General features: G+C 54.9%; 1 protein-coding gene across 2 annotated transcripts; it reads right to left on the reverse strand.

Annotated features, from left to right (window-relative positions):
- Positions 1-535: 535 nt before the first annotated feature.
- Positions 536-24,538, reverse strand: CSF2RB (colony stimulating factor 2 receptor subunit beta). 2 transcript variants are annotated; one of them, XM_055329182.1, is made up of 14 exons: positions 24,414-24,538; positions 18,381-18,618; positions 17,310-17,433; positions 13,914-14,104; positions 9,027-9,178; positions 8,775-8,943; positions 8,132-8,267; positions 7,814-7,971; positions 6,525-6,664; positions 5,670-5,829; positions 3,917-4,007; positions 3,638-3,695; positions 2,726-2,829; positions 536-2,079 (listed from the first exon to the last, which is right to left on the reverse strand). In XM_055329182.1, the coding sequence occupies exons 2-14, from the start codon at positions 18,454-18,456 to the stop codon at positions 930-932; spliced, it is 2,709 nt and encodes a 902-aa protein (XP_055185157.1). In that variant the 5' UTR covers positions 18,457-18,618; positions 24,414-24,538; the 3' UTR covers positions 536-929. The 2 variants fall into 2 exon arrangements, with proteins under 2 accessions (XP_055185157.1, XP_055185156.1); XM_055329181.1 differs by having other exon boundaries at positions 24,406-24,538.
- Positions 24,539-26,054: the final 1,516 nt, after the last annotated feature.

The following is a 26,054-nucleotide window of genomic DNA, read 5'->3' on the forward strand; positions in this document are numbered from 1 at the left end:
GGACTCCCTTCCACTTCCGAACTTCTGCAGAACCCACCAGCCCGGACCCAGAAAGCACACCAGCGCAGCCAGCAGGCAGCAGGCACCCTGCCCTCTCAGGTTATAGCCTCCACCCAAGGCAGGGCCTGCAGTTCCTGCCTCCCCAGTCACCCACGAGCTCAGAACTGCTCTTCTCTTGCATACCCCCTACCACACCCATTGCTTGGAATGCCCATCGATGCTGCCGCTTTTGCCACCACGCCTGGAGCTGCAGGGCCTGCCACTAGCAGGCTGGTCCTGCACGGTATTCCTAAGCTTTCCCCCTCCCGGGTCCCGCCTGCAGGGGCGGGGGTGGGGGGTGCTCCTGCCTCCCTCCACACAGGGACTGCATTCTCCCCTGCAGGGCCAGGCCGCAGACCTAAGCCCTCGACATAACCAGACATGTCAGTGCCAGAACAAGCTCTGACAGAGATGCGACATCTCAGAAGGGGCTTAGCTTAGACCTCAAACTACCTCGGATAATAAATCAGCAAAAAACAAAACAAAACAAAACAAAAAAAAAAAACAAAACAAAACAAAAAAAAAAACAAAGAAGATGGTGGCAAAAGCAAGGAAAGCTGATAAAAACAAAACAAAACAAAGCAAATGAAAAAACCAGGGGCAAAAAGAATGAAATTAGAAAGCTCTAATACCCAAAATGAAGTCAACCTAAAATTAAGTTAACTTGAAAGAAAAAGGTGCATGTGTCTGTGTCTGTTGTCTGTGTGAGAGAGAGGGAGCCAGCGGGGAGAGGACAATCGATTGGCTGAAGGTCAAGTAAGAAGGTAGGAGGTCCACCGAGTTCCTGGCCTCCAGTGCTCCAACAGGGAAGCCACTCCTCAGCTTTGCAGAACGGAGTGTGGACAGGGACGGGGCTGGTGGGAGGGAAGGTCCCAGGGCTCTGGAGGGTGTCAGCACACCTCCTCAGGCCTACTGACATCCCAGGAGGGCAATGACAGATAGTCCTGCTGTTTGAGGGCTTTGAAGTGCCGGATGGCTGGCATCTGGGGAATGGCCTGGCACAGGGCCTTCTTGGCCTGGAACACCTGGTCATGGTCTTCAATCTTGGGACAGGGTCCAGGGGAAGAGGGCTTAGTCTGGGACGAGAGAGGGCCAGATCCCAGGCCAGGGAGGAAGCAGTAGTCACCCACCTGCTGCAGGACCAGGAGCCCCTCTGGGTGGGGGGAGGCGGGGGCCACCTCTGCTCTGGGCTCCCCTGGGCTCAGGATGGGGCTACTGGCTGTAGGAGGAGCGGGACTGACCAGAGGGGACTTGGGACACTGGTCTGGGGTTGGAGGGACATCCACATAGCCCTCAATTTCGGGCTTCCTGTGGCCTGGGGCTCCAGGGGGCCCACCAGCCACTCCAAGATTGAGGCTGTGGTTCTGGTCTGAGGGCAGGCCCAGAGGGAGAGCTTTGGGGAGAGATGGCAGCCCTGTGGGCAAGGGGAGTGCCAGGTCTGTAGTGGTGACATAGCCAGAGGCCAGAAAGCCATCCTCGGGGCCCCCACAGCCAGCGGGCAGAGCTGTGAGCACCCCGTCCTTTGGGCTGTGGCTGTTCTCTGGGCCTTGACTGCCTACCATCAGCCTGGGTACAGAGGGGGCCAGGCCTGCCCCTGACTCCAGGGAGGGGTTCCCCTCAGCCTCCGGGCCAGGGTTCCTCTCTGCCTCCTTGGCCTGGTGCTGTCTCATCACCTGGGCCAGCGGGACCAGCTGTACCTGCCCTCCCGCTGGCAGACACAGGTACTCCAGGGACCCTGAAGGCTGCGGCTTCTGGCTCCCGCCTGCCTGCGGGGGCGCCGGGGGGCCCATCAAGTCAGGCAGGGAGTGGCTGCGGGGCAGCCCCAGGTAGGGGCCGTTGAAGTCAAAGCCGGAAGCCTGGCTCTCGGGCCTGCCTGCGGCGGCGGCTGACCGGCCTGGCTGGGGCCCCGGGGCCTGCCCCGAGTACACGTCCGAGGTGGCCGGAGTTGTGTCAGGCTCACATGGCAACTCACAGGTGTCCTTCGGGTCTTCTGTGGTGAGAGGGGACACCTCGCTGTGCCTGTAGTTGACAGGGAACATCCTGCAGGGAGGACAGATGCAGAGACATTGGGGCCACTTATCATTTGAGGTTTTCCTCTGCCAGGTGTGGTTCCCCTCACCCCCTGCTCCCCAACATCCACCCAGGGCAGAGGCCTGGTCGATGCCCAGCCCGCGCATGCCCAGTCATGCCCTGGTCCCATCATCCCCTTCCCCCATGCCAGGAGCACCCCAGGGTGGAGTGTCCCTGGGCAGCAGGGCAGGGAGAGGGCACCTGCTCCAGCCTCCTGCCTCTGGTCACGTCCAAGGTATGGAATCAGGAAGTTCCTCCTGACATCCAGCTGGTATACCTCTTGATTGATTGATTGATTGATTTATTAATATTTTATTTATTTATCCATGAGAGACACAGAGAGAGAGGCAGACACAGGCAGAGGGAGAAGCAGGTTCCCCACCAAGCGGGGATCCCGATGTGGGACTCCATCCCAGGACCTCGGAATCGTGCCCTGAGCCATAGGCAGATGCTCAACCGCTGAGCCACCCAGGCATCCTGCCTCTTGCTTTAGAGCAGGCGACCTCCCTGGATCTCTCCATCCTGAGCCACAGGCCACAGGCCACCTCCTCAGCCTCCAGCACGCACGATGGGGCCACCCTCCCACCCCCCAGGGATGTGGTGCCCAGACACTCACCCGTCCAGCTCAGGGAAGTGGCTGCCCTGCAGCCCCTTGTGCGGGGGGCTCTTGCTGGCGAGTGCCAACATGGTGCCTGGGAGCCAGAGCCCAGCACTCCCATTCTGGGAAGAGAAGGGACATTTGTGCCATGAGTGTGTGGGTCTTTGAGGAGCTGAAGTGGGGGGAGGCTCCCAGGGGGTACCGCGAGCCCCCAGACATGGAAGGAGTCTCGGTCAGCCCCAGCCCCGGCCTCCTGGCACTGGGAAGGAGAGGCCCAGGGAGGGGCTGGTGGCTGTGGGCCCTTGAGCCCCTGAGCATGGGGACCCTCTTCTGGCAAGTCCACAAATCTGGGGTGTCACTGCCTCCACACCCCCAGTAGCAGCCACGAGACCCCTCCAGGGGCAAGCTGGCCCTGCCTGAGAGGCCCCTGGGACCCACGTGCCGACGCCCGCCTCGTGACCCCCTCGTGTGCCCAGCCTCGCTGCCTGCCCCCGTCAGTCCCCTTCACGAAGGGGTCCTGCGTCCACCCTCCACGGGCCTACCCACCCGGCACTACCCTGGATCCTCCAAAGCTCAGCCCCATTGTCCTGTCTTGCACCCGAAAAAGCCATTCTGCCTTGTGTCAGCCCACTGACCCTGCAGGACTGAGCCTCTCCCCGCCCCCCCCACCCGGACCTTGCGCCCCACTCCACCCCTGCTCCGCCGGAGCCCTGCAGGCAGGGCCAACCCTGTGCTGCTGCAGGTGCCCAGATGATGGCACAGCCGGATGTGCTGGTGCCGGCCTGCCTCTCAGAGCTTCCAGCCACCTTCCCGGGCCCCCTTCACCTCACACTCAAAGCCACAGGCCCGGGGGAGGACGTAGGGACGGGGACACGGGTGCAGGAGTGAGGACCCCCTCCCACCCCAGCCGCCTTCACAGCCAGATCCTACCTGGAACAGGTGGCTCTTGCTGGGGTTGGGGATTTTCTCCTCCCACTTCCGGTTCAGCCTAGAAAGACACCCGGGAGGTGACAGCTGCCAGCTGCCAGGGACCCCCGGGGAAGCTGCCCCACGCTCATGTTCACAGAGGAAACGGAGGCCCAGGGAGAAGACAAGATTTGTCTCCACAGGGAATGGGTGACGGAGCAGGGACTAAAGGGAGCCAGCTGGTGGGGTCTCTGGCAGCCCCTGGGGCCCTGGGTGCCCCCACCCCACACAGGGTCCCCTTACCTGTACCCATACATGCCGCAGAAGTGCAGGGCAGGGAACAAGGCCAGAGTGGTGATGACCAGGATGAGCACCAAGACCCACATGGGTAGCACTTTGGGAGGCCAGGAAGGAGAACAAGAGCGTTAGCCTCTGGGGGACAGAGCTGGAGGCTTGGGGGTGGGAGGAGGCAAGGCCAGGGCGGTGCCCCCCACCCTGCTCTACACAGCAGCCGTGCCTGGGGGTGCAGAGTGGGAGGGAAGGCCAGACACGCAAAGAACAGGGAACTGGTCCGCCCCTCAAACACAATGCTCAAGGGCTGGGAAGTGCGTGGAAATGCTGGAGTGCCGGGGAGCGGAGCCAACAGCCAAGCAAGAATTCTTGAGATGTCTTGAGATGTCTTCCATGCAAAAAAGTGTTTTTATTATAGCAGGGGGACTGGACCGAGGCCAGAAAGGGCCGCCCAGGGATTGTGAGCCGAGATTGGAGCTGGGGGAGGTAAAGGCTGCAGGTTTAGGGACTTGTCATTTTATCTACATTTCTTTTGCCTTTGTTCCCCCACCAGGAAGGAGGTTAGATTCTTTCCAGTAGCAGGAGGTGTTATGGGGATGGCAGGGGGCGGGGTAAGGACTGGAGCCCGTGGGAATCATGGGGGACTTCCTGTAGGAGGCAGCACATAAGCGAAAGCATCGGGAAACAGGGAGGTTTGGAGAGGTGGAGATGGGAAAAACTGTGCTGGTGGAGGAACAGAAGGTAAAGGCCCATTGGGAGCCCCAAACTGCAAGGCCCTCACAGGCTGGGCCCCTCCAGGATTCCCTTGATCTTTTCCCTTAGGCCTGGTGTCCAGCCCCCTTTTCCACTTGATGGTAGCCCTCTTCCTGGGACTCCTCCCCTGAAGGCTGCTGACACCTCCTCCATCCTCTCTCTGCCACTACCTCCTGGACCTAGTCTCATACTTGTCCCTCGGCAGCTGCTGGCGAACAGTGAGGGACCATGAAGCAGCGTGCAGGGAAATGGGGGAGATTCAGAAATCAGGGGGCCTGGAGGGCTTAGTCGCTTAAGCGTCTGACTCTTGATCTTGACTCCGGTCTTGATCTCACAGTTGTGAGAGTGTGGAGCCTACTTTATTTCTATTTTTTTAAAAAGATTTTATTTATTTATTCATAAGAGGCAGAGAGAGAGAGAGAGAGAGAGAGAGAGAGAGAGAGAGAGAGAGAGAGGCAGAGACACAGGCAGAGGGAGAAACAGGCTCCATGCAGGGAGCCTGATGCGGGACTCCATCCCAGGATCACGCCCTGGGCCAAAGGCAGGCACTAAACCGCCAAGCCACCCAGGGATCCCCTGGAGCCAACTTAAAAAAAAAAAAAAAAAAAGAGAAAGAAAAAGAAAAAGAAAGAAGAATCAGTAAGAAATGAGACCAAACCCTTCCAGTCTCAGGCCTCAGTCCATAGCTCCTGATGTTTGCTGCCACAGTCATTGTAACTGGAAATTCAGGCTGAGGGAGGTCACTAGATGAGGGCTGCCACAAAGGCTAGTGAAGCCATGGGCCATATTAATAGAGGACTAAGGTCCAGTCTGAGGGAGGAGTGACAGTGAGGACTGCTTTCTACTGCTCTCAAGACCTCACCTGCAGTCAGTGTTGCACACCAGGTGTCACTTTGCAGCAACTAGTGACACACTGAAGAAAGGATACTTGGGTGGGGTGGAGTCACATCACCCTTGTCCTCTGCCCAGATGGGCTGCACCAAGAATAGAGGGTAGAGGCTGGAAGACATACCCCAGTCGGTGTCCCAGAAGTGCTCCTCACTCCACTCGCTCCAGACGCCGTCGTAGCCCCTGGTGGGCTTGACCCTCACTCTTGCCTGGTACCTGGTCGAGGGCTCCAGTGGTGGCAGCGACATGCTGTGGGCGTTCTCAAGCTTCTCCGTCACGCTCTTCTGCGGGCGCAGGTGGGAGAGCAGGTGTGCTGAGGCTGAGGCAGGGGGTGTCCAGACCCAAACCTCTTCCGGCCCGCCCCCAGCCTCCTGGCTCCTCGGGGACACCTAGACCCCAATATGGCCTTCCCTGGAATGCTGTGCAGCATGACCGGGCTCCAGGGGCCTGCTCTTAGCTTCCCCCACCGGCCACGTGCCTCCTGGCTTCCGTCTGAAGGGCTGGGGCTGGCTCTCAGGTTTCTGACTTGGGTGGGAGGGAAGAGCCCCAGGTTCTGCCTGGAGGTGGGGGCCAGAGACTGAACCCCGGACTGGGGCCCTGTCTGCTTTATCAGCTCTGCTCTGAGCGGCTGCAGAGTCACATGCCAGATAAGACTCCTCTGAAGAAGAGGAGCCCGGGGCCTTTGCAACACCCTTCATCCAGCTGCCCCTCTGCCCTCTGAGCCCTGACGTCTACATGGTTCACAGTTCAGGGTCCCGTAGGTAATTTTGGCCGTGTCACATCACCTCTATGAGCTGTAGCAGCTTCTCCAAGGGAGGGGACAGTGACCAGCCAACCACACAGAGTCATGGCCACTAAGCCTCAGGGGTTTCCTCTGACTGGTCACCTGCTAGGAGCCAGGCACCTGGCAGGTTGGGGCTCTCCTGCGTGTTTCCCCACCCCACCCCAGTCAGGCCCCTTCCCAGGCATAGGCCCTCACCTCCCATGAGACTGTATCTTTCTTGTACTGGACCTGGAAGGTGTGACCTATGTGCTTATAAAACATCTCCTTTGCCATCCAGTGCAGGGTGTAGCCGTCTCTGTTCTTGGTCACATTGAGTGTCGGGCGAGCCATCTGGACTGGAGGGAGGGAAACCCTTAGGGAACAATGTTCTTAACATTCCTCCAACAGGACATTCTTTGCATTCCGTGTTCTTCATGGGTGCTCTCTCGACCCGGGCCCAGCCCATCTCAGGGTCCTTGCACCACCCCCCTTCCCTACACCATCCACTTTGACCTGAGCAGCCCCTTTCTGGGGAGATGCTGAGATACACTTGTTTTGCAGTGAGGTGACCCAAAGTGTGGGTTATTCCTAGCACTTGAGTAAAAATGAAAGCATTAATAATTGGTCCTATTCCAGAGGATTCACTGTGTCATGGACGCTGTCATACATGCTCGATCTGCATGAGTTCCTGCCCTTGATTCCAACAGCAACCCCTATGTGGTAGGTACTACTCACTGGTCACATTTCACAGACGGAGAAACTGAGCCCCTGAATGATTAAGTAACTTGCCAAGGACAAGTGGGAGAGAAAAAGATGACAACCCGGCAGATCCCCAGAGTGACTGGTGCATTCCAACTCGGGTGACCGAGACTGACTGTGGCCTCCTGCACACGCTGGAGACTGAGTAGAAGAGCCTGAGTCCCTGTGAAGCCACGCAGGAGGCTCCTCTGCATGGGGTCCTCGCTATGTTAAAAGAATTGGAGGTATGAACCTGCAAGGAACTACAATTTCTTTGCACACATTCTTCCCTCGATTTAAGAAGTCAGTCCTAGATCAGTTATTTTGAAGACTGCAAATATCCATCAGCAGAGGACTTTGGGAACCCAGGAGAGAAGAATCCAGTCAGGGAAGGAAAGGAAAAGTTTGGTGAGGGGGCCCAGGGGGCATGGTCGGCAGGGGGGCTGCAGAGCTGGACAGAAAAGCAGAGATAAGCCATGGGGAGGGGTGCAGGTGGCAGCAGGGACGGGGGGAGGAGGTCTTAAAGATGTGTTTCTGGGGATTATCAGTTGACTCTTCCTTCATATTATTTGCCATTGTCATTGTTGTATTGTTGCTTTTCGAGAACTTCAAGAAGAGATTAGAATGACTTTTGCTCTTTTTGCTCACTGGGCTGCATTTGGTTGAAAGCGACAAACATGAAGAGCCAGTCATAAGGGGTCCTGAGTCTATGTGGGTGACACATGCAATGGGTTCACCCACGCCGAAGGCTGGGGGGACAAACTCACTGTTTTCCGAGCTCTTGATGAACTTCTCTTCCTCCTTGGGCCGCACAGAGACGGTGTACTGGCTGTGGTGCCCGGGGTTGGGCACGGGAATCTGGCATCGGTGCAGGACAAAGAGGCTGGGGAGCTCCTCCTTCAGCACTGGGGAGCACTCTTCCTCCCTGCGGATCACGATCACGATCACAGCAGAGGTGAGGGTGAGGGAGGCACGGGAGGGATGTGCCCTCCAGCACTGGCTTCCTCTGAGGCCCCCCAGAGTCAGGGGGAGGCCTGGAGAGGGCAGGGTGGCAAGGAAGGGAGCGGAGGGGACGGGGCACTCACCCTGCACTGGGGCTGGGCTTGTAGAAGAGGGTGAAGGAGACTGAGCTGGTCACCTCAGACCACACCTCCCAGGAGCAGCTGAGCACGGCGGCCCCGTCGAAGAAGCACTGAACATTCTGGGGCTGGGCCTTGTCGCCTGGGAGGGGAGACAGCCCCTCATTCATCCCCTCCTTCATTCATCCCTTCACCTTTGGGGGGCCTACAAGCCTCATCTCAGAGCCATCATGGGCTTTAGCACCACAAAAACTCGGGCTCACCCCTAGCCTTCTGTGTGGCCGCACAGGTCGGAGAGCGAGTTCTGTGATCCATCACCCCCCCTCGGCAAGATGGGTACAGCATCTAGTTTCAATGTTGGGGGCCTCGACCTGGTGATGTCAGTTTGTTCCCTCTGGAAAACACAGCCGCTCAGAACGCTGCTGTCATTGTCACTGAAACTGTTCCTAGCCAGGAAGTGTGCAGAAGCTGGGGCCGTGCACTGAGTAAGGTGCCATCACCACCGCTGCTCCCCGGTCATGGCAGGGATGGAGTCGGCCCACGGCAGCTTGGTGGCATCCTGCTGGATGGGCCCCTGGACGCTTTCTGTCCAGGAGCTGAACGGGCTGCCCCCCTCAGAAGGGCATCGCTCTAGCTTTGCCTGTGTTACCTGTCTGCGAGTGCCAGCGGACCTCTGGGCTCCACTGGCTAGGCCGCCCCGAGAGCCCCGAGTTGGAGGCCAGATGGGTGCGCACTCGGGCCACATAGGTGCTGCTGGGAACGAGGTGCTCTGGCCCCAGGAAAGCCCGGGAGGAGTTGAGGTGGAGGGTGGAGGCCTCCTGCAGGGAGACAGGGGTTGGTGGAGCAGGTGGTGGCGAGGCTGGGCTCCTTGGCTTGGGTCAGAGCTGGCCGTGGTCCCTACCTCCCAGGAGTCCTGAAGCCGCTTGTAGGCCACCTCAAACTCCAGGTTGGACAGCCAGTGGCCCTGGGAACCTGGAAGGGCCACACTCCAGGTCAGCAGGAAGCGGTCCCCAGTAGTATCGATCAGGAGGTCCTTGGGTGCAGGAGCCTGTACTGGTGGAAGGGAGGGCAAGGGCCCATAAGGGGCTGGATGACTGTAGGGCGGCCTTTTTTTTTTTTTTTTTTTTTAAGATTTCATTTATCTATTCATGAGAGACAGAGAAAGGCAGAGACACAGGCAGAGGGAGAAGAAGGCTCCCCCTACGGGGAGCCCGATGCGGGACTCAATCCCAGGACCCCAGGATCAAGCCCTGAGGTGAAGGCAGATGCTCATCCACTGAGCCACCCAGGTGCCCTAGGGCGGCATTTTTATGTGTGTGTGCAAAGAGGCTCCAGGCCCAGCGCTGCCCCTACCAGCTGAGCTGTGGACAAGTCCTCTTTTTTCTGTGGACCTTGGGCCCCTTACCTGCAAAATTGTGGGGTTCACTGTGAATGTGAATGAAAGCCACGAACATATCACACAAACTCCATGGAAGTGCTGGCAAATAAGCTCCCCATGGAGCCCCCTGCCCCCATCTGCCCCCACCTGCCCTCACCTGCCCCCACCTGCCCTCACCTGCCTCACCTGCCCCACCTGCCCCTCCTGCGCCATCTGCCCCCTGCCTGCACCTGCCCCACCTGCCCCTCCTGCCCTCACCTGCCCCCACCTGCCCCCTCCTGCACCCACCTGCCCTGTCACCTGCCCCTCTTGCCCCACCTGCCCCCACCTGCTCCCACCTGCCCCCACCTGCCCCCACATGCCCTCACCTGCCCCCACCTGCTCCCTCCTGCCCCCTTCTGCCCTCACCTGCCCTCGCCTGCCCCCACCTGCCCCCTCCTGCCCTGTCATCTGCCCCTACTTGCCCCTTCCTGCCCCCTTCTGCCCTCACCTGCCCCACCTGCCCCCATCTGCCCCCTCCTGCCCCCACCTGCTCCCATCTGCCCTCACCTGCCCCTACCTGCCCCTGCCTGCCCCCACCTGCCCCCTTCTGCCTCCACCTGCCCCCACCTGCCCCCTCCTGCCCCCTTCTGCCCTCACCTGCCCCCCGCCCCCTGCCCCCACCTGCCCCCACCTGCCCTGTCCTGCCTCCACCTGCCCCCACCTGCCCCCTTCTGCCCCCTTCTGCCCTCATCTGCCCCCACCTGCTCCCATCTGCCCTCACCTGCCCCTACCTGCCCCTGCCTGCCCCCACCTGCCCCCTTCTGCCTCCACCTGCCCCCACCTGCCCCCTCCTGCCCCCTTCTGCCCTCACCTGCCCCCGCCTGCCCCCACCTGTCCCCACCTGCCCCCTCCTGTCCCCAAGGCTCACCGTGAGGCCCGTGTGGTCCCCCCTCCCAGCAGAGGGCGCTGTGGACCACGTAACTGGCCCTCACCTTGTCCACTCTCCCCTACCACCTGCCCGGGGTCCTGCTCCTCTCAGAGCCCAGCATAAATGTCTCCTCCTCCAGTACCTTCTGGGACCCCCTCCCCTGGGCAGGATCCCTCACTCCTTTCCTGTCCCGCTGCACGGTCCTTACAACCCTGGCACACTCACGCGTTTCTGTTTCTGCCCCTGCAAGTAGTCAGGAGCTCGTGGGTGGCAGGGTGTGGGTCTTGGTAGCCCTTTCCTATCCCCGTGGCCTGAGACGAGTGGTTCAGCAGTTCGGGGGACAAAGTGAGTGAATGATCAATGACTACATGAACATGTGGGCAACCTGCAGAGACTTTCCAAGAAACCCTTCGGTCAACGAACAGCACGCTTCTCTCTGCTGGGCCAGCATGTTACTCATCCATGAATGGCATGGCTCCCGCCTTCCTGAAGCTTCTGTGTCTGAATGCTGAGGGGTGACTTTCTTTTTTTTTAAATTTTTTTAAATTTTTATTTATTTATGATAGTCACAGAGAGAGAGAGAGAGGCAGAGACACAGGCAGAGGGAGAAGCAGGCTCCATGCACCGGGAGCCCGATGTGGGATTCTATCCTGGGTCTCCAGGATCGCGCCCTGGGCCAAAGGCAGGCGCCAAACCGCTGCGCCACCCAGGGATCCCCTGAGGGGTGACTTTCAAACACAAAAAATCCAATGAGTCCAAACAAGATGTAAGTGCTCCACGCTGGACTCAGAGCATGGCATGTCAGAGCTGGAGCCTCTGGAGAGCCGTAAGCCTGGAATGGCAGACACAGGGCACCCCCTCTTCTATCTCCCTGCCCCCGCAGCCTCAGCAGCCTCCCTCGTCAGTCCCTGCATGCCCAGCCCCCCGAGCCTGGCAGGGAGGGGGACTCCCTCTCAGCATGGGCCTCTGGATGCTGCTACCCAAAACTGAACCGACCGGGAACCCAAGCAAAAACCTATTCATCCAACCTGAGAGATTTCAGCCCCTAGCTCATCTCACAGGTGGAGACCCTGAGAGGGGAAGCAAAATGTCCCATACGTCCCCGTGTGGAGGCCTCCAAGCAGGTCAGATGCACACCTGTGCTCCGCCCGGCACCGCCAGCCTCCCCGATTCATTGCCAAGATGGTTGGGGCTGGAACTGTCCTCCCTGCTGGACATACACTTCAAGAGGCAAACACCACACTCCCTCCCTCACTTTTCTTTTTTCTTTTTAAAAAGATTTTATGTATTTATGTGTGAGAGAGAGAGAGAGAGAGAGAGAGCGCACAAGCAAGGGAAGCTGCAGAAGAAGAGGGAGAAACAGACGCCGGGCTGAGCAGGGAGCCCGATGCGGGACTCAATCCCAGGACCCTGGGATCATGACCTGAGCTGAAGGCAGATGCCTAACCGACTGAACCACCCAGGTGCCCCCCTCCCCCATTTCTAAGTTGTTTCCATCTCCACCATGATGCCTGCCCTGTGACCAAGCCACCAGCTTCGCGGGGACAGGGATGCTGACTGGCTCATGCACTGCTTTGTTGGCGCAGGTGGGCGCTCAACCAGAGAAGAGGTCAACGGACGAAGTGTGTGTACACCGTCGCTGTGGTCTGGATGCCCCCCTGCTGCCTTCCCCTGACCATATTCCAGTGGAATCCTCATCATTTCTCCTTGGGATGAGTGCCGTAGGCTGCGTTCTGGGCCCCGGCCTCCTGCCGCGTCCTGTCCCCTGCGGTCTAGCCTGTGCGTCGCCCGCGCAGCATCCTCACATGCGATCGCGGCATGCCCCTTCGACGGCGCTGCACCGCGTACATGTTGGCTTCCACACCCCTTCGCGAGGCACAGAGGCGTCTCCAGGTCGCGCTCCTGCCTGTGCTCCCCCTCTCCTTCCTCCCACTGCCCAGCCCTTCTGAAGTGGATGCTCCTGGGATACAACGGTGGATGGTTTTCCCAGTCTGCCTTGCCCTCCATCTCCCAGCCTCTGCGTGTGCTGTTTTCTCTACCAGGGATGTTCCTCTTCCTCTGTCCTCCCACCCACTCTCTTCAGCTCTCCTTGCAAAGCCCCTTCCTCTGGGAAGCCTGTCCTGCCCCCCAGGCTCCTTGCCCACTGCCCCTCAGCAGGTGGCACATGGCATCCACCTGTGGTTCACCCTCTGCTCTTTCCTGCCCCTCCGCGTGCTCTGAGCCCTTCCAGGCTGGGACTCTTTCTCATCCATCAAACGCACTTTGAGACACTGTTTGACATGAATTCACCGTGGCCTCATCCATCCCCTCCTCCGGGCAACAGCTTTGTGCTGCTGTGTTGAAAACAGGCAGGAAGCAAAGGCCAGAACCCCCTCTCCATCCAATGACTGCGGGTGCAGTGGGGCTGCCCAGTGTTTGGGACCCAGGAGACTAAGTCAGATACATGCATCTGAGTGGCCTTGGGCAAGTTCCTGCTCTCTCAGCTCCATTTCATTTTCAGTGAAATGGGGTAAAAAAAAAAAAAAGTAGTGCATGACACTGCATTATTGTAATGATTAAATAAGACTGGGTAGGGTTTCCTAAAAGCCAGGCATCTATAGGATTCTTACCACATGAATTTCAACTTTAAAAGATGTTCCCTCAAACATCTCTATTTTAGGTTCATTCTGAGCACAGATATAATTGAATTACGGAGATTGAAGTGCTGGTTATATTTCTGTGTAATATACAGTCAAATGAAGCCTAACTATTTACATAAAATGATCATTAGCACTGACCCAAGACCACTGATTTTTGGGACTGCTGTGGACACACTCGCTGGGAGCCTCCCAGGGAGGGCAGTAAGGTGACGACCCGCATCTCTAACATGCAGGAAGCACTCAGCAGACCTGACCTGTCACTGTCACTACTGCTGAGAGGTGGAACTTTGGAGAAGTAATAGAACTTCATCTAAAAATGGGTTATTACAGGGGACGCCTGGGTGGCTCAGTGGTGGAGCGTCTGCCTTCGGCCCAGGTCGTGATCCCGGGGTCCTGGGATTGAGTCCCACGTCAGGCTCCCTGCATGGAGCCTGCTTCTCCCTCTGCCTGTGTCTCTGCCTCTCTCTCTCTCTCTCTGTGTGTGTCTCTCATGAATAAGTAAATAAAAATCTTTAAAAAATAAATAAAAATCGGTTATTGCAGACACTGAATGGACTAGATTGGTGATGAGTGCTTTCAAGCTGTAAGGTTTCTACCTGAATAGGAAGGATGGTTCTAGAAGGAAAGGCTTCATTGCTCTGGGTGTTGGAGCGCCCAGGGCCAGGGGAGGTGCCTCACATTGGGGCTCCTCACATTGTCTCTCCAATGCCTCTGTCATAGGAAGACCATACCGTCTTCTCTTAAGAGACTAAACCCACCTCCAAGCCAGCATCTCCGCCTCTTGAGGACTCACACTTTGGCCCTTCTGTAGTCTGGCCACCCATGGAAGGGCCACTCCCATCCGGGGACCCCAGGCCTTACCATGCTGGGTCAGAGTAATGGTGAGCTGGGTCCCCAGAGGCCTGTCCGGTCGGAATGAGAAGTAGTCTTTGTCAGCAATAACAAAAATCTCGTAGGGAATGACACATCTTCTGGGCACACAGCCAGGACAAGGGTGGCTTAACAGGGCCATGTCATTACTGAGGTCACAGGACACTGGCTTTGGAGGGTCCCTGCCAGGAGAGAACACAGTTTCACAGTGAGGGAGAATCTCTCATTCAACAAATGTCACTGTGTGGTCACTCTGTGCGGGGCTCTGTCCAGGGCTGGGGCACTGCCATCCTGGTGGAGGGGGACACATCTGAACTAACTGAATAAAATATGTCATGTGTCAAACAGAGCAAACTTTACATAGACAAATACAGCAGGGAAGGCTGATAAGGAAGCCAGAAGGGCTGGGGTGGGGTTGCAATTTCAAATGGAGGAGACAGGGAAAAGGACTCATGGAAAAGGTGACTTTAGGGCAGAAACTCGAAGGAAGTGAGGGAGGGAGCCATGCAAATTCCGGAAAATGGGGAGTTCTGGTAACAGGAAGAGCAGGAGCAAAGGCCCTGGGGCAGGCACAGGCTTGGGGTGTTGTCTGATGAGGCTGTTTCCCAGTGTGCATGGAGTGGAGTCTGTGCAGGTGGGAGGCAGAGGAGACCAGTAGCTCAAGGCAACAGGTAGCAGCGTTTAAAAGGAATTTAAGGAATTTGGTTGTCTCGGCAAGTGGAGTTACTAGGAAGGGAGTGCCATATGGTGAAGTATGCTTTGAAAGGCTTCCTCTGGCTGCTGGGCTGTGGATAGAATGAGTTGGGGGGAGGGTGGTAGTCTTGGAAACTGGGAGACCGAGGCTTCTGGAATATCCAAATGAGAGGAAGTGGTTTGCACTAGGGTGGTGATGTTAGCCCTGGCCATATTCACATTTTGTTTGAAGATGAAGTCGAAGCATTTGCTGATGGATTAGAGGCAGCGGTGGGGAAGGACAGGTGTAAAGCAAGTAAAAGAATATACCTCCCAGTCATTGGATGGGAGCTTCTAGGAGCTCCCATTCAGAGCAGTGGGATGTGGGGATGAGCAGCGCGGTGTCTGGGGGCAGGAATTTCGTTTAGAACATGGGAGTGGAAGACCCCTTTCTCTAAGGACCTGTGGAGAGACAGGTGCACCCCGGGCCTGGAGCTGGGGGGTGGCGGGGCTGGCGAGCCTGAGAGTCACCAGGGTGCAGCCTCGGGCTAGGTGGGGTCTCTGCCACTGGATCAGAAGGTAAAAGAGCAGAGACCCAAGGATGAATGCCTCCCCCCACCCCAGTCCCTGCCCCGAGCATCTCACCCTCTCACACTTGGGGTTGGAGACAAAAGAAGGGAGGGAGCAAACAGGGAGAAGAGAAGGTGAGGGTGGGGAAGACACAAGGAGGGGGTGAGTGCGGAGGCTGGAGATGAAGGTGCTTCACGAGGATGCAGTGGTCGGTCCATGGCAGGTGCTGCCCACGGTCAAGGAGGGAAGGACATAGACATGGCCAACAAGCACCTGAGAAAATGCTCCGCATCACTGGCCATCAGGGAAATACAAATCAAAACCACAATGAGATACCACCTCACCCCAGTGAGAATGGGAAAAATTAACAAGACAGGAAGCAACAAATGTTGGAGAGGATGCGGAGAAAGGGGAACCCTCTTGCACTGTTGGTGGGAATGTGACCTGGCGCAGCCACTGGGGAAAACTGTGTGGAGGTTCCTCAAAGAGTTAAAAATAGATCTGCCCTGCGACCCAGCAATTGCACTGTTGGGGATTTACCCCAAAGATACAGATGCAGTGAAACGCCGGGACACTTGCACCCCGATGTTTATAGCAGCAATGTCCACAACAGCCAGACTGTGGAGGGAGCTTTGGTGTCCACGAAAGATGATGAGTAAAGAAGCTGTGGTCTATGTATACAATGGGATATTACTCAGCCATTAGAAACGATGAACATTCACTGTTTGCTTCAATGTGGCTGGAACTGAGGGAAATTATGCTGAGGGAAATAAGTCAATTGGAGAAGGACAATCATATGGTCTCATTCATTCGGGGAATATAAAAAATAGTGAAAGGGATTAAAGGGGAAAGGAGAGAAAATGAGTGGGAAATACCAGTGAGGGAGACAAAACAGGAGAGACTCCTGACTCTGGGAAACAAACAAGGGGTAGTGGAAGGGGAGGTGGGCAGGGGGATGGAGTGACTGGGTGACGGGAACTGAGGGGGACACTTGACGGGATGAGCACTGGGTGCTATACTATATGTTGGCAAATCAAACTCCAATAAAAAATATATACAAAACAAAACAAAAAAACAAAACAAAACAAAACAATAAAAAAGGAGGGAGGAGGCGGAGAGTGAGCATTGGATTTAGCAGCAGGGAGGGCTTGGGTCTTGGGCAGGAGGAGGCCTGGTGGGGCCCACAGAAGCCCCCCGGGGGGGCAGGTTCAGAATACTGGAAAGACCCGAGATGCAGTGGGTCTAGACCACTCCTTGGAGGAGGGTCACCTTAGAGGGAGGCAGAGGACAGGGCCCACTGGAGGGGAAGGGGGTGAGGAGGCACCCCAGAGCTGCAGCCGTTGCTGGCATGTGTAAGTGGGGGGCCAGGGCACGTTTGCTCAGGGATTGGAATGAGCCCCTGTCGGTGGCACAGGGACACTGGGGCCCATGGTGGCAGCCAGAGCGAGTGGGATCCCAGGGGGTAGCTGCAGACAGGTGTGGGATAGGAACTCGCTGCGGGGCGCACCGGGGAGGTGCCAGACAGAGAGGCAGGCGGTGTGAGCACAGAGCATGGAGGGAGCCAGAGCCTGTCTTTTGGGGGCGCATGTCTCAGTGCAGGAGGAGGCACGTCACAGCCGGCAGTGGGGGGAGGTGGGGGTGGCAGGGGAGTGTGGAGACAGAAGCTGGGGGCTTCCAGGAGCATGGAAGAGAGAGCTGAGGGCGCTGCTCTGGGCCGTGAGGAGCTGCTCCTCCCCAGGGCTGGCCTCCCGCGGGGTCCCCCTGCACCTGCAACACCAGCCATTTAATTAATTACTCCTATTCTGATGAGTTGGACTGTCACCAGACCCCAGGATGGTGCGAAGAATCTTCCCAAACGGCCATATACCCCAGAGACCCCATGAGGGAAGAGGAGAAAACCCACCCTCTGGAGGCAGCAGGGCCTGGGGAAGGCGTGGAGACCAGCCCTGCACCAGACACGGGGCACTGGTCCCCACTCAGTGCCCTGAGGCCAGGAGAGGGACCTCACCTCCATGGCCTTGGCTTGCACTTCTGGGAAACAGGCACCATACCCCTGCCCGCCCACCTCGCAGGCAATTCTGTTCCACGGTGATGAAATAAGATTATCACCGGCTGGCCCTTCTGCCCACGGCCGGCATCACTCACTCATTCAGCCTCCGGTAGAGCGTCAGGTTGATGAGCTGCTGGGCCTCCTGAGTGCTAGCCCACCTGCAGGTGATGTGGCTCCTGTAGTCATTGTAGCAGCTCAGAGTCTGCAGTGGGGTGGTCACTGCCCAGGGAGAGGCAGAAAGGGGGTCACATCTCTCCCCTCCAGATGTCCCTTGTCACCACCCCTCCCGGGCCCTCTGGGGTGCCCAGGGCTGGGTAGTGGTTTCCCAGAGGCCTGAAGCAGCTCCTAGCTGCTAGACAGAGCTCCCTGGTGGCCCTGAGGGGGCCGGAGGCTCTGCGGGGTCCTGGCTGCAGACCCTCCTGAGTGCAGAGAAACACAAAGATCTAGTCGAGGCACAGCATGTTTCCTGAGCCCCTGCTGTGCCCTGCTCCGGCACAGAGTCTCCCTCCCACCCCAGGAGGGATACATGCATCCAGTTCGGGCCCTATCCCGGAAGCCCTTGGGACCCTGGGAGGAGAGGCACAAGGCCACCCCTAAGAGGCAGCATGACCAAGTCCTGTGGGACCTCCCTGCCACAGGCCTTATAATTGGGGAAGGAAATGTGGTTCTCAGGGTGATCAGAGAAGCCATGTTCTCTGGGAGCCCTTGGGGAGGGGGTTCTTGGGCCTGAGGAGCTGCAGTAGCATCCCAGCAGGGCCTCTGGGCAGGAGGAGGGTGTGGGGCCAAAGCAGGGAGAGATCACCAGTCTGAGGGCCCCAGGGACAAAGGCACCAAGGAGGGAACTGGTCAAGTCGCCAGAGGGGCAGAGTGTCTGGGGTGGGGTGGGGGCACAGATAGGGCTGGACCGGCCAGCCTAGAGGTGAGAGGCCACAAATGCGAGGAGAAGTGTGAGCAGAGAAGCCACACAAGCACAGATGGACTTTCAGGAGGCTGGAGAAGAATGAGGATCCAGGAGGGGGAGTGAGGTGTCAGAAAGGATCAGAAAAGGAGAAAGTGAGGCGGGGAGGGAGGGGTCTAAGGGCTTCCTAGAGGACATGTGGGCGTGGACTTACTTAAGAACACCCCGTGAGGAAGGGCTGGGAAGAGAGAGGAAGCCACGGGCTCACCTTGGGCCCCTGCCTTGCTGGGCCCCCAGAACAGAGTCAGCAAGATGACGGGGAGCAGCCGTTGGGTCAGGACCATCTCTGGGTCAGCTCTGGACCAGCAGGTGGCTGGCTCAGGGGTGTCCAGGGCTGAGCAGGGGCTGGGGTTTTCACTGGCCTGGAATCTTCTATTCTTCCCCAGCTGGAGGCCAGGCCAGACCCATGCCCCCGGCTCCTGTGAGTCCTCTCTCCAGGACTCCCCCTGCAGAAGAGACACCAGCTAAGAGCTGCCCCCTCCCATCCTGTAGCCCCTGGACATGGCTCATGTTGCAGAGTGAAGCCAGGGATGATGCATGGGCTCTAGGACCCCTGCCGCCTCGGCCTGGCACCCAGGATAGTCCCTTCCCCTCAGCTTCAGTGCCTAGGGCAAAACTGTGAGGAAGATGCATTTAATGGCTTCTGAAGAAGTGGGTACCCACAGGTTGTGCATCAGGAACTCCTGCGCAATCCCCTGGTGCTGGGAAAACCTGAGAGGCAGCCCTGGTATTTGATTTGTTCTGAGCTCTCTGTGGGCCCCTGACCTGATCTGCTTAGGGCAATCACAGAGTGTGAGACCCATAGTGTCCTCCCCTGGGTGTGATCACACACATCCTCACGCTGTGTGCACACACACTCAGGGCCGGGTGCTGTCCCGCCCTCACTCCATTTACTGTCATCCCTCCCACACCACCCTCAGAATGCCCGTTCCCTTTTCTCTGCAGAAGGCTGGGGATTTCCTCTTTTCATTTTGTCTAGCCCTGGGAAGTACCCAGGAGTATAGAACAGGGGACAGTGGTTCCTTTTCTCCCTGTAAGATTGTCTAAAACTTCAAGATGCACATATGTACACAAAGCAACAACTGTTTTACTTGGAAAAACACAGCTCTGGACGCAGCCAACTTGACCTTCAGCACAGCCTCTGCCTCTCCCATGTGAGCACCCTGGGTTGACCCACCAATGCTCCCTGAACCTTGTTCTCTCCATCAGTAACATGAGCACAAATACACGTATCTCACATGAGAAGAACCTAACTCGATGATGTTTATAGAGTGGTTAGTCCAATAAAAACTTAGGAAAGGGGCACGTGGGGAGGGTAGCTCAATGGGATAAGCATCTAACTTCAGCTCAGGGCATGATCTCAGGGTCCTGGGATCCAGTCCCAAGTCAAGCCCCGAGTTGGCTTCAGTGGGCAGGTCTGCTTCTCTTTCTCCCTCTGCCCCTCTCCACTCCTTGTGCATGTTCTCTCTCTCTCAGATAAATAAATATGATCTCAAAAAAACCCACAAGGCTCAGGAAAGAGGAGTAGGTTTGTTTGGAGCTGGAGGAGGAGAGTATTCGTCCACTTGAGCTCCTACAGATGGGGGCAATACCACGGGGTAGGGGTGTGAGTCCATGTGGCTGGCACAGCTTAGTCTGCCTACCTGGGACTAGCTAAAAATCTGGAGCTTCTATTTGGGTTTTACCACAAGTAGAAATACTGCATGTGTAAGGAGAGCGATTCATCCTAAAATAAGTTAGAGGTTTAACACAATTCCAAACAAAATTTAACACAATGATTTTTTTTTTCAGAAACTCAGGAAAAAAATATATGTGCAAACAGCTAATGAGATTTATCAAAAAACAAGGAGGCCCCCCCTCAATAGCAAAATTTATTATGAAGATCTGGTAAGTAAAGCAACGTGTTGCACCCACACGATAGATCAATGGACATACTGACCAGGTAACTCTATTCTACCCAAGGATGTATCACATAGTGGAGGTTTCATGAATCAATGAGAAGGAATGGAATATGAAAAGTGCTAAGACACTCAAACAACTAGATCCACCTAAATCTCTACTCCATACCATCCCCAAATACCAGATTAATGACAAATTTAAATATAAGAAGTTAAATCATATTAAATTTGCACACCATGTGGCAGATAGCCAGTGAGCTGTCCCCTTTCTCCTTGGTAAAAGAAGCTCAGGTTTCAGCTGGGCTTGGTGCCACACAGAATAAAAGATTACATTTCCTACACTCTTCTATTGCTAGGTGTGGTCCTGTCACTAACTGTTGTCTATGGAGATGTGAGTGGAAATGTTGGGTGTGCCTTCCAGAAAAGGCTTCTTAAAGGGAGTTGGCTCAGGTCAGAAGGTCCATGTTGGCCCTCCTGCCTCTCCTGCTTCTTCCAGCCTACAACTTGAAAGTGATGGCTGGAGCTTCAGAAGCTGTTTTGGAATATAAGGTTACCTTGAGGATGGAGCCATATGCAATAGAAAGAGCGAAGCCTGGATCTCTCTTGTCTCTTTGGAGCAAACATACCAGGCTGAGAGTGCCTACCTCTGGACATGTTTTATGTGAGAAAAAAAAAGACTTCCACATTGTTGAACCACTGTTGTTTGGGGACCAAACAGATTTAACTGGAAATAGAAGGAAACTTCACAGGGCTTTAAGGAGATGACAGTCCACTAAGTGAAGGACAAACCTCATTTTTAATAGTGCCATACTCAGTCACATGCTGGTAAACTTTTGGTCATCCAAGAATAAAAGGGTAATCCTAGAAGCTTCCAGAAGGAAACAAACACTATTTTCAATGGAATAAGGATCAGTTGGCAAGATTTTCTTACAAGTGACCTGAACTCTAGAGAGTGATATCCTGAAAACACTGAGGGAAAATATATTTAAACCTAGAATCATTAAAGAGTCAAGGTTACATTGGCACTTGAGGGCAGAAAAACACAACATTTTGGAGATGTAAGGGCAAAGAAAGTTTTCAGATCGTTGTCGAGAAACGCAATTACTCTAGACTGTATTCAAGGAAAAAAATTGTCCAAGAAAGGTGGTGTGTGATACTGGAATTAGTGATGAGAAAAGGAACCAATAAGACTTATACTAAGTAAAGAATTGTTACTTATAAAGTGGAAATTCCCCATCACTATATTCAAGTAAAACGTAGATGATCCTAATGAGAGTTGGCTGTGAGATTAGAGGTAGGAAGCAGAGAACTGAAAGGCTGTTGAGTTAAAGATCCATGTCTCATTTGGAGGGGTATATATATGTTAAGTACACCCAAAAGCTGTAGGAAAATATACATTAAATGCATGTGTTAAAAATGTAAGGGTTAAAGACCTCAAAGAGTGAGAGATAAGCATGGGAGCAGAAGACTGATGGGGGAAAGACAGGAAAAGGAGAGAGAAGGAGAAAAGAGAAGAGAAAAAGCATACACCCTTTCACTCAAAAGAAATACGCACACCAAAATTCCCAAATTCATGAAGAAATTTAACAGTAGGAATAAAAACTGGAAATGAAAAAAAAAAAACAAAACAAAACAGAAGCAAGACACGAATTCATTTCAGACAAAAAGAATGTCATAGGACAATCTGACAAAGACTTTTAAAAGAAGACTGCCTCAGGGCCACATAGGGATTATTCCAGAAACAGATGAAGAGCCATTAAGAAATCTCTTCATGATTAAAGGAAGCAGACCAACAGATTAAGAGGGTAAAAAAGATCAACTTCTCTTGACAGATGCTTCTCAGTATTTGATAATACAAACGCCATTCCCAATTAAATAAACCACCAGATGAACCTTGGCAAAGGAGGCATCGAAAGGAACATCGGTGTTTTGGGGGTAGCGACTGCAAAGCTGTAGTCATGTCAGAGTCAGAGGAAAGTGTTCATATCCTTCCAGTTAGCGGCACAAGCAGGAAGGCTGCCCATTATTGCCATTTCCAGAGGTCAGGCCTCCCCCACATAATCTCTAAATTCAGTGCAGTCTAAACCAGAACTCCAAAAAGATTTTTAATCTTTGGCATGACAAACTGATTCTAGATTATAACAAACCAAACACGAGAGATGGTTTCTATGAGCCAGTAAAATAATGAGAAATATAATCGTAGACAGATGGGTTAGGAAACTGGGAAATAACCAAGCAGGAATTTGAGAAGTAAAAGCGGCATTTCTAATCACAGAGGAAATGATGAACTATGTACTCATAATTACAATGTTGAGATAATTAGCTGATCTTTTTTTCAAAGTTAGATTATTTACGTATTACCCACCCCTCCAAATTCTAACACTCTTATATGAAACAAGTTATCTTAAACATGGTAAAGAAAAGAGCTAAGTGATACTCTGGAAACATATATTTAACCAATGTAAATACAGTATTAATACACCTAATAAATGAGCCATTCCTACAGTAAATATGTAAAAGGCAAGGAACTCATAAGAAATGGACAAAACATCTCCATACCTATCATAAAAGGAACCCAGATGGCCAGTGAACATATGGAAAATGCATAACGTCACCCATAATCAAGGAAAGGAAAAAAAATCCATGCAAGAATCAGATAATTTTCATCCATTGGACACAGTTTAAAGACTGATCATCTCCTTAAAGAGGAATTGGCCTTTTATCCAAGTCAGCTACTTTGAGGATGAACTGACAACATTTATTAAGTTTTTAAACACACAGTCTCTTGCCAGTAATTCTGCTTCCAGGCATCCAGGCTGCAAAAGAAACACTTTTGCAGGTGTGGAAAAATTGGAAACAACCTAAATGTGGGATCAATATGGGATCGGGTAACTGTGGTGTACCCCTACTAATAAATGCTGCCTATTTCTTAGGGTCAATAAATGAGTTAAATCTATATGTGTTAGTGTGCAACGTTGTCCAAAATGTAATATTGGGTGAGAAAAATAAGTCATAGAGCGATACGTATATTGTAATCCCATTTACATACAGAGGAAGACTGCATTCCTTGCAGTGTGCTCAGAGAATGTTTTGGAGAGTAGGATGTGGGACCAGGGGGTAGAGACAGCTGGCATGTTGTCTTTTGTGTTACATAACTCTGGGTCATTCTGACTGTTGGATAATGCAGATACCCATGTATTCACTTAGTATTAAACACCTCATTTAACAACTCATGAGCTATCCTATAGTATCGGTGGGTATGGCGCAACACGAGAAAAACTGGCGAATGAGAAAAAGAGCAAGCAAAAGCTACCAGAAAAGGTTTCACTCCCTATAAAACTATTTGAAAGCAGGAAAAATGAGAAGTAGAGAAAATCAGAACCCAGTGATACAAAATTACTACAGGGTCTTTGAAGCCTAACCACATACCTTTGCAACTTGTCACCGGGGTGTCTGAGGAGGCCCCACAGGCTCAGACCCCGGTGTGGATCATGGGAACACCTGCGCCCCCCCCCCCCCCAGAAGGCAAATGCAGGCACCTGTGCACACCCTGAGGCAGCTACCCGGAGACATCTCCCACCTCCCACCCCGCACCTGGCCGGCTAGCACACCAAGGCCTAAACCCCACAAAGCAACAGAGGCTCAAGGTGGAGGATTCTATGGCAAAACAAAACAAAACAAAACAAAACAAAAACTTTTTTCCAGGGGGAGAAATAGTTCCTGTGCAGGGGACCAGACCCTTTCTTCGAAACTTCCAAAGTGAGCTTCCAAAGCCACACCAAGCTCTGTGTTGGCACATGACAAAGCTCCAGGTTACCCCCTCCACCTCCCAGTCTCCCTGCACCCCTGTTTCCCCAAGGGCACCCACACCCTCAAGCGCACACATGCCGTCGCTCTCCCGCTGTCTCTTTCTAAACCAGCGTGTCAGGGACTGTCAGCACTCTTCCTGTCCGGGGACCAGGAGGCAGAAACCAGGGGCAGGGGAAGGATGTTCCCAACATCTTGGTGACACTTCAGTGGCCAAGACAAGACAGTCTCAGGTGTCTGACTCCCGGACCTGACTCTCCACCTCCCCTGGCATCCACCCTGCTGCCAGGACAGTTGGCCCCCAGCCCTAACAGCCCTTCACACGACACGCAAGCAAGGTGGGGGCGCTGGCTGTCCCCTCGCCCACTGGCTCCCAGCCTTCCCGAGAGGCCCAGCCCTAACCTCCCCAAGTCCCGGGGCACACCGGCCCACTCCACACCCCCAGGCTCTCCTTGTCCTGGCTTCCCAGCCCCGGGCTCCCTGCTCCCCAGCACCCCCTGGAGCCCACCCCTGAAAGCCATAAGGTACCTCTGCACCTCTTGCTGCTGGGACGGATCAGCCTTCTGCTGGATTGTCCAGGCGACAGGGAGCCTCTCACGCTTCCTATTTATGCTGACGTCGTTGTTAGGAAACAGAGAAGCAGAAAGAGGAAGCGACACCAGGCCAGGCCGGTTTCTGTGACTCCTCACAAGATTGCCCAGCTTCTTAGAATTGTGGACACCAAGATACCTTTTTTTTTTTTCTCAGCCTTACTGACTTTGCAAATGTTGTTCCTTCTGCCAGAAGCACTGCTCCCTGTACACACACTCCTACGCATCCTCCGTCGGCTCAGTGTGAAGTTGCTTCATGCAGCCCTCCCTGCCGCCCCAAGGGGATGCAGGAGGAGTTGGCGGCAGTAGCCAGAGCAAGGGACAGTCCAGAGCCAGACAGCGCTGGGGGGCTCCCACCCCTACACCTGCTCAGAGTGTGACCTTGGGCAGATGGCTGGCGTGTGGCTCCATGGGGTCTCAGGACCCCCACCTGTTACTCGTTACAAGCAGCTGCAGTCACGGAAGGGCTGTTGAGAGAATCAAATGAGATGCTGCATGAGATGCTCAGAGTCAGGCATACAATAGCCCCCAAGCATTAGCCCATGTGACTGTGATTGCCCTGATGTCCTTCTGTCTTGCACCCCCATCCTGTCCCAAAGTCCTCAACGCGCATGGCTGTCTTTCTCCAACAGTCTTGTGTGTGGCTCACTTTTCCATCACCCAGCACACCCAGGCCTGGTACAGAGGGGGCTCCTAGCCACGGGTGTGGAATAAATGAGTGAATGACTCCTGAGCACTGCAGGGGTGGGGCTGAGGCAAAGTGAGTGAGACACATCCTTGGGCCAAAGACGTAAGGGGGCCCAAACACCCCAACGCTCAGTAATTAGGATAAATAATATTTTCGTGTGATAGTGTAAACAATAACACAACAAAAAATCCGCAGCAAACAAAGTATGGAATGTTAAATAAAGACACACTCAGTAACAGCGCTACGTGAACCGTAGTGGGGTCTGGGGCAGAAGGAAAAAGCAGGGCCATTTCTCTCTAGCAGAGACATTTGGAGGAGGCTTCCCAGGGAAGAGGGTATGGTGGCAGGGGCGGGGATGAGGGACCAGGGGCTGGGACCCTGTCACAAAGTCATTGGACTCCTGGCCTTCCTCCTGCCAGGAGTGGCTTGGAATGTCCCACGGGGGGCTGGAGGGTGAGGGGTGCATGGGGAGGGGTGGAAATGCCCATGCTGGAGGGTGGAGTGGTACCTGCAGGACCTGGGTCCTCCCAGTCTCTTGCTGGTGTGACATCTCCTGGTGGGGAGAGGTCCCACAGGGATGTGTCCAGGGCTAGAGAGGAGGGAGGTGAAGTAATGACCCAGGCCTTTCTTCTCTGGGCCTGGTCACCCAGAGCCTAGCTGGGAGGAGAGCGGCCCTCCAGGGGGCCAGGGTGGGGCAGTGTCCCCCTGCCCGGTGGGAGCAATGGGGCCAGAGGAGGCCCACGTGTGGCTGCTGGGCTCTCCAGCCGTGGGGGTTTCTGCTTTCTGCTGCTGGGGAGCTTGGGAAGCTCCATCCTATGGCCTTGAGTGAAGGTGAGAACCCCCCCTTGCCCACCAAGAGAGGGCAGGAACCCACACTGGTGAGGAGTCCGGCTCCAGGT

This window comes from Nyctereutes procyonoides, unplaced genomic scaffold (assembly GCF_905146905.1).
Source record: "Nyctereutes procyonoides isolate TBG_1078 unplaced genomic scaffold, NYPRO_anot_genome, whole genome shotgun sequence".
In the NCBI taxonomy this organism is placed as follows: domain Eukaryota; kingdom Metazoa; phylum Chordata; class Mammalia; order Carnivora; family Canidae; genus Nyctereutes; species Nyctereutes procyonoides.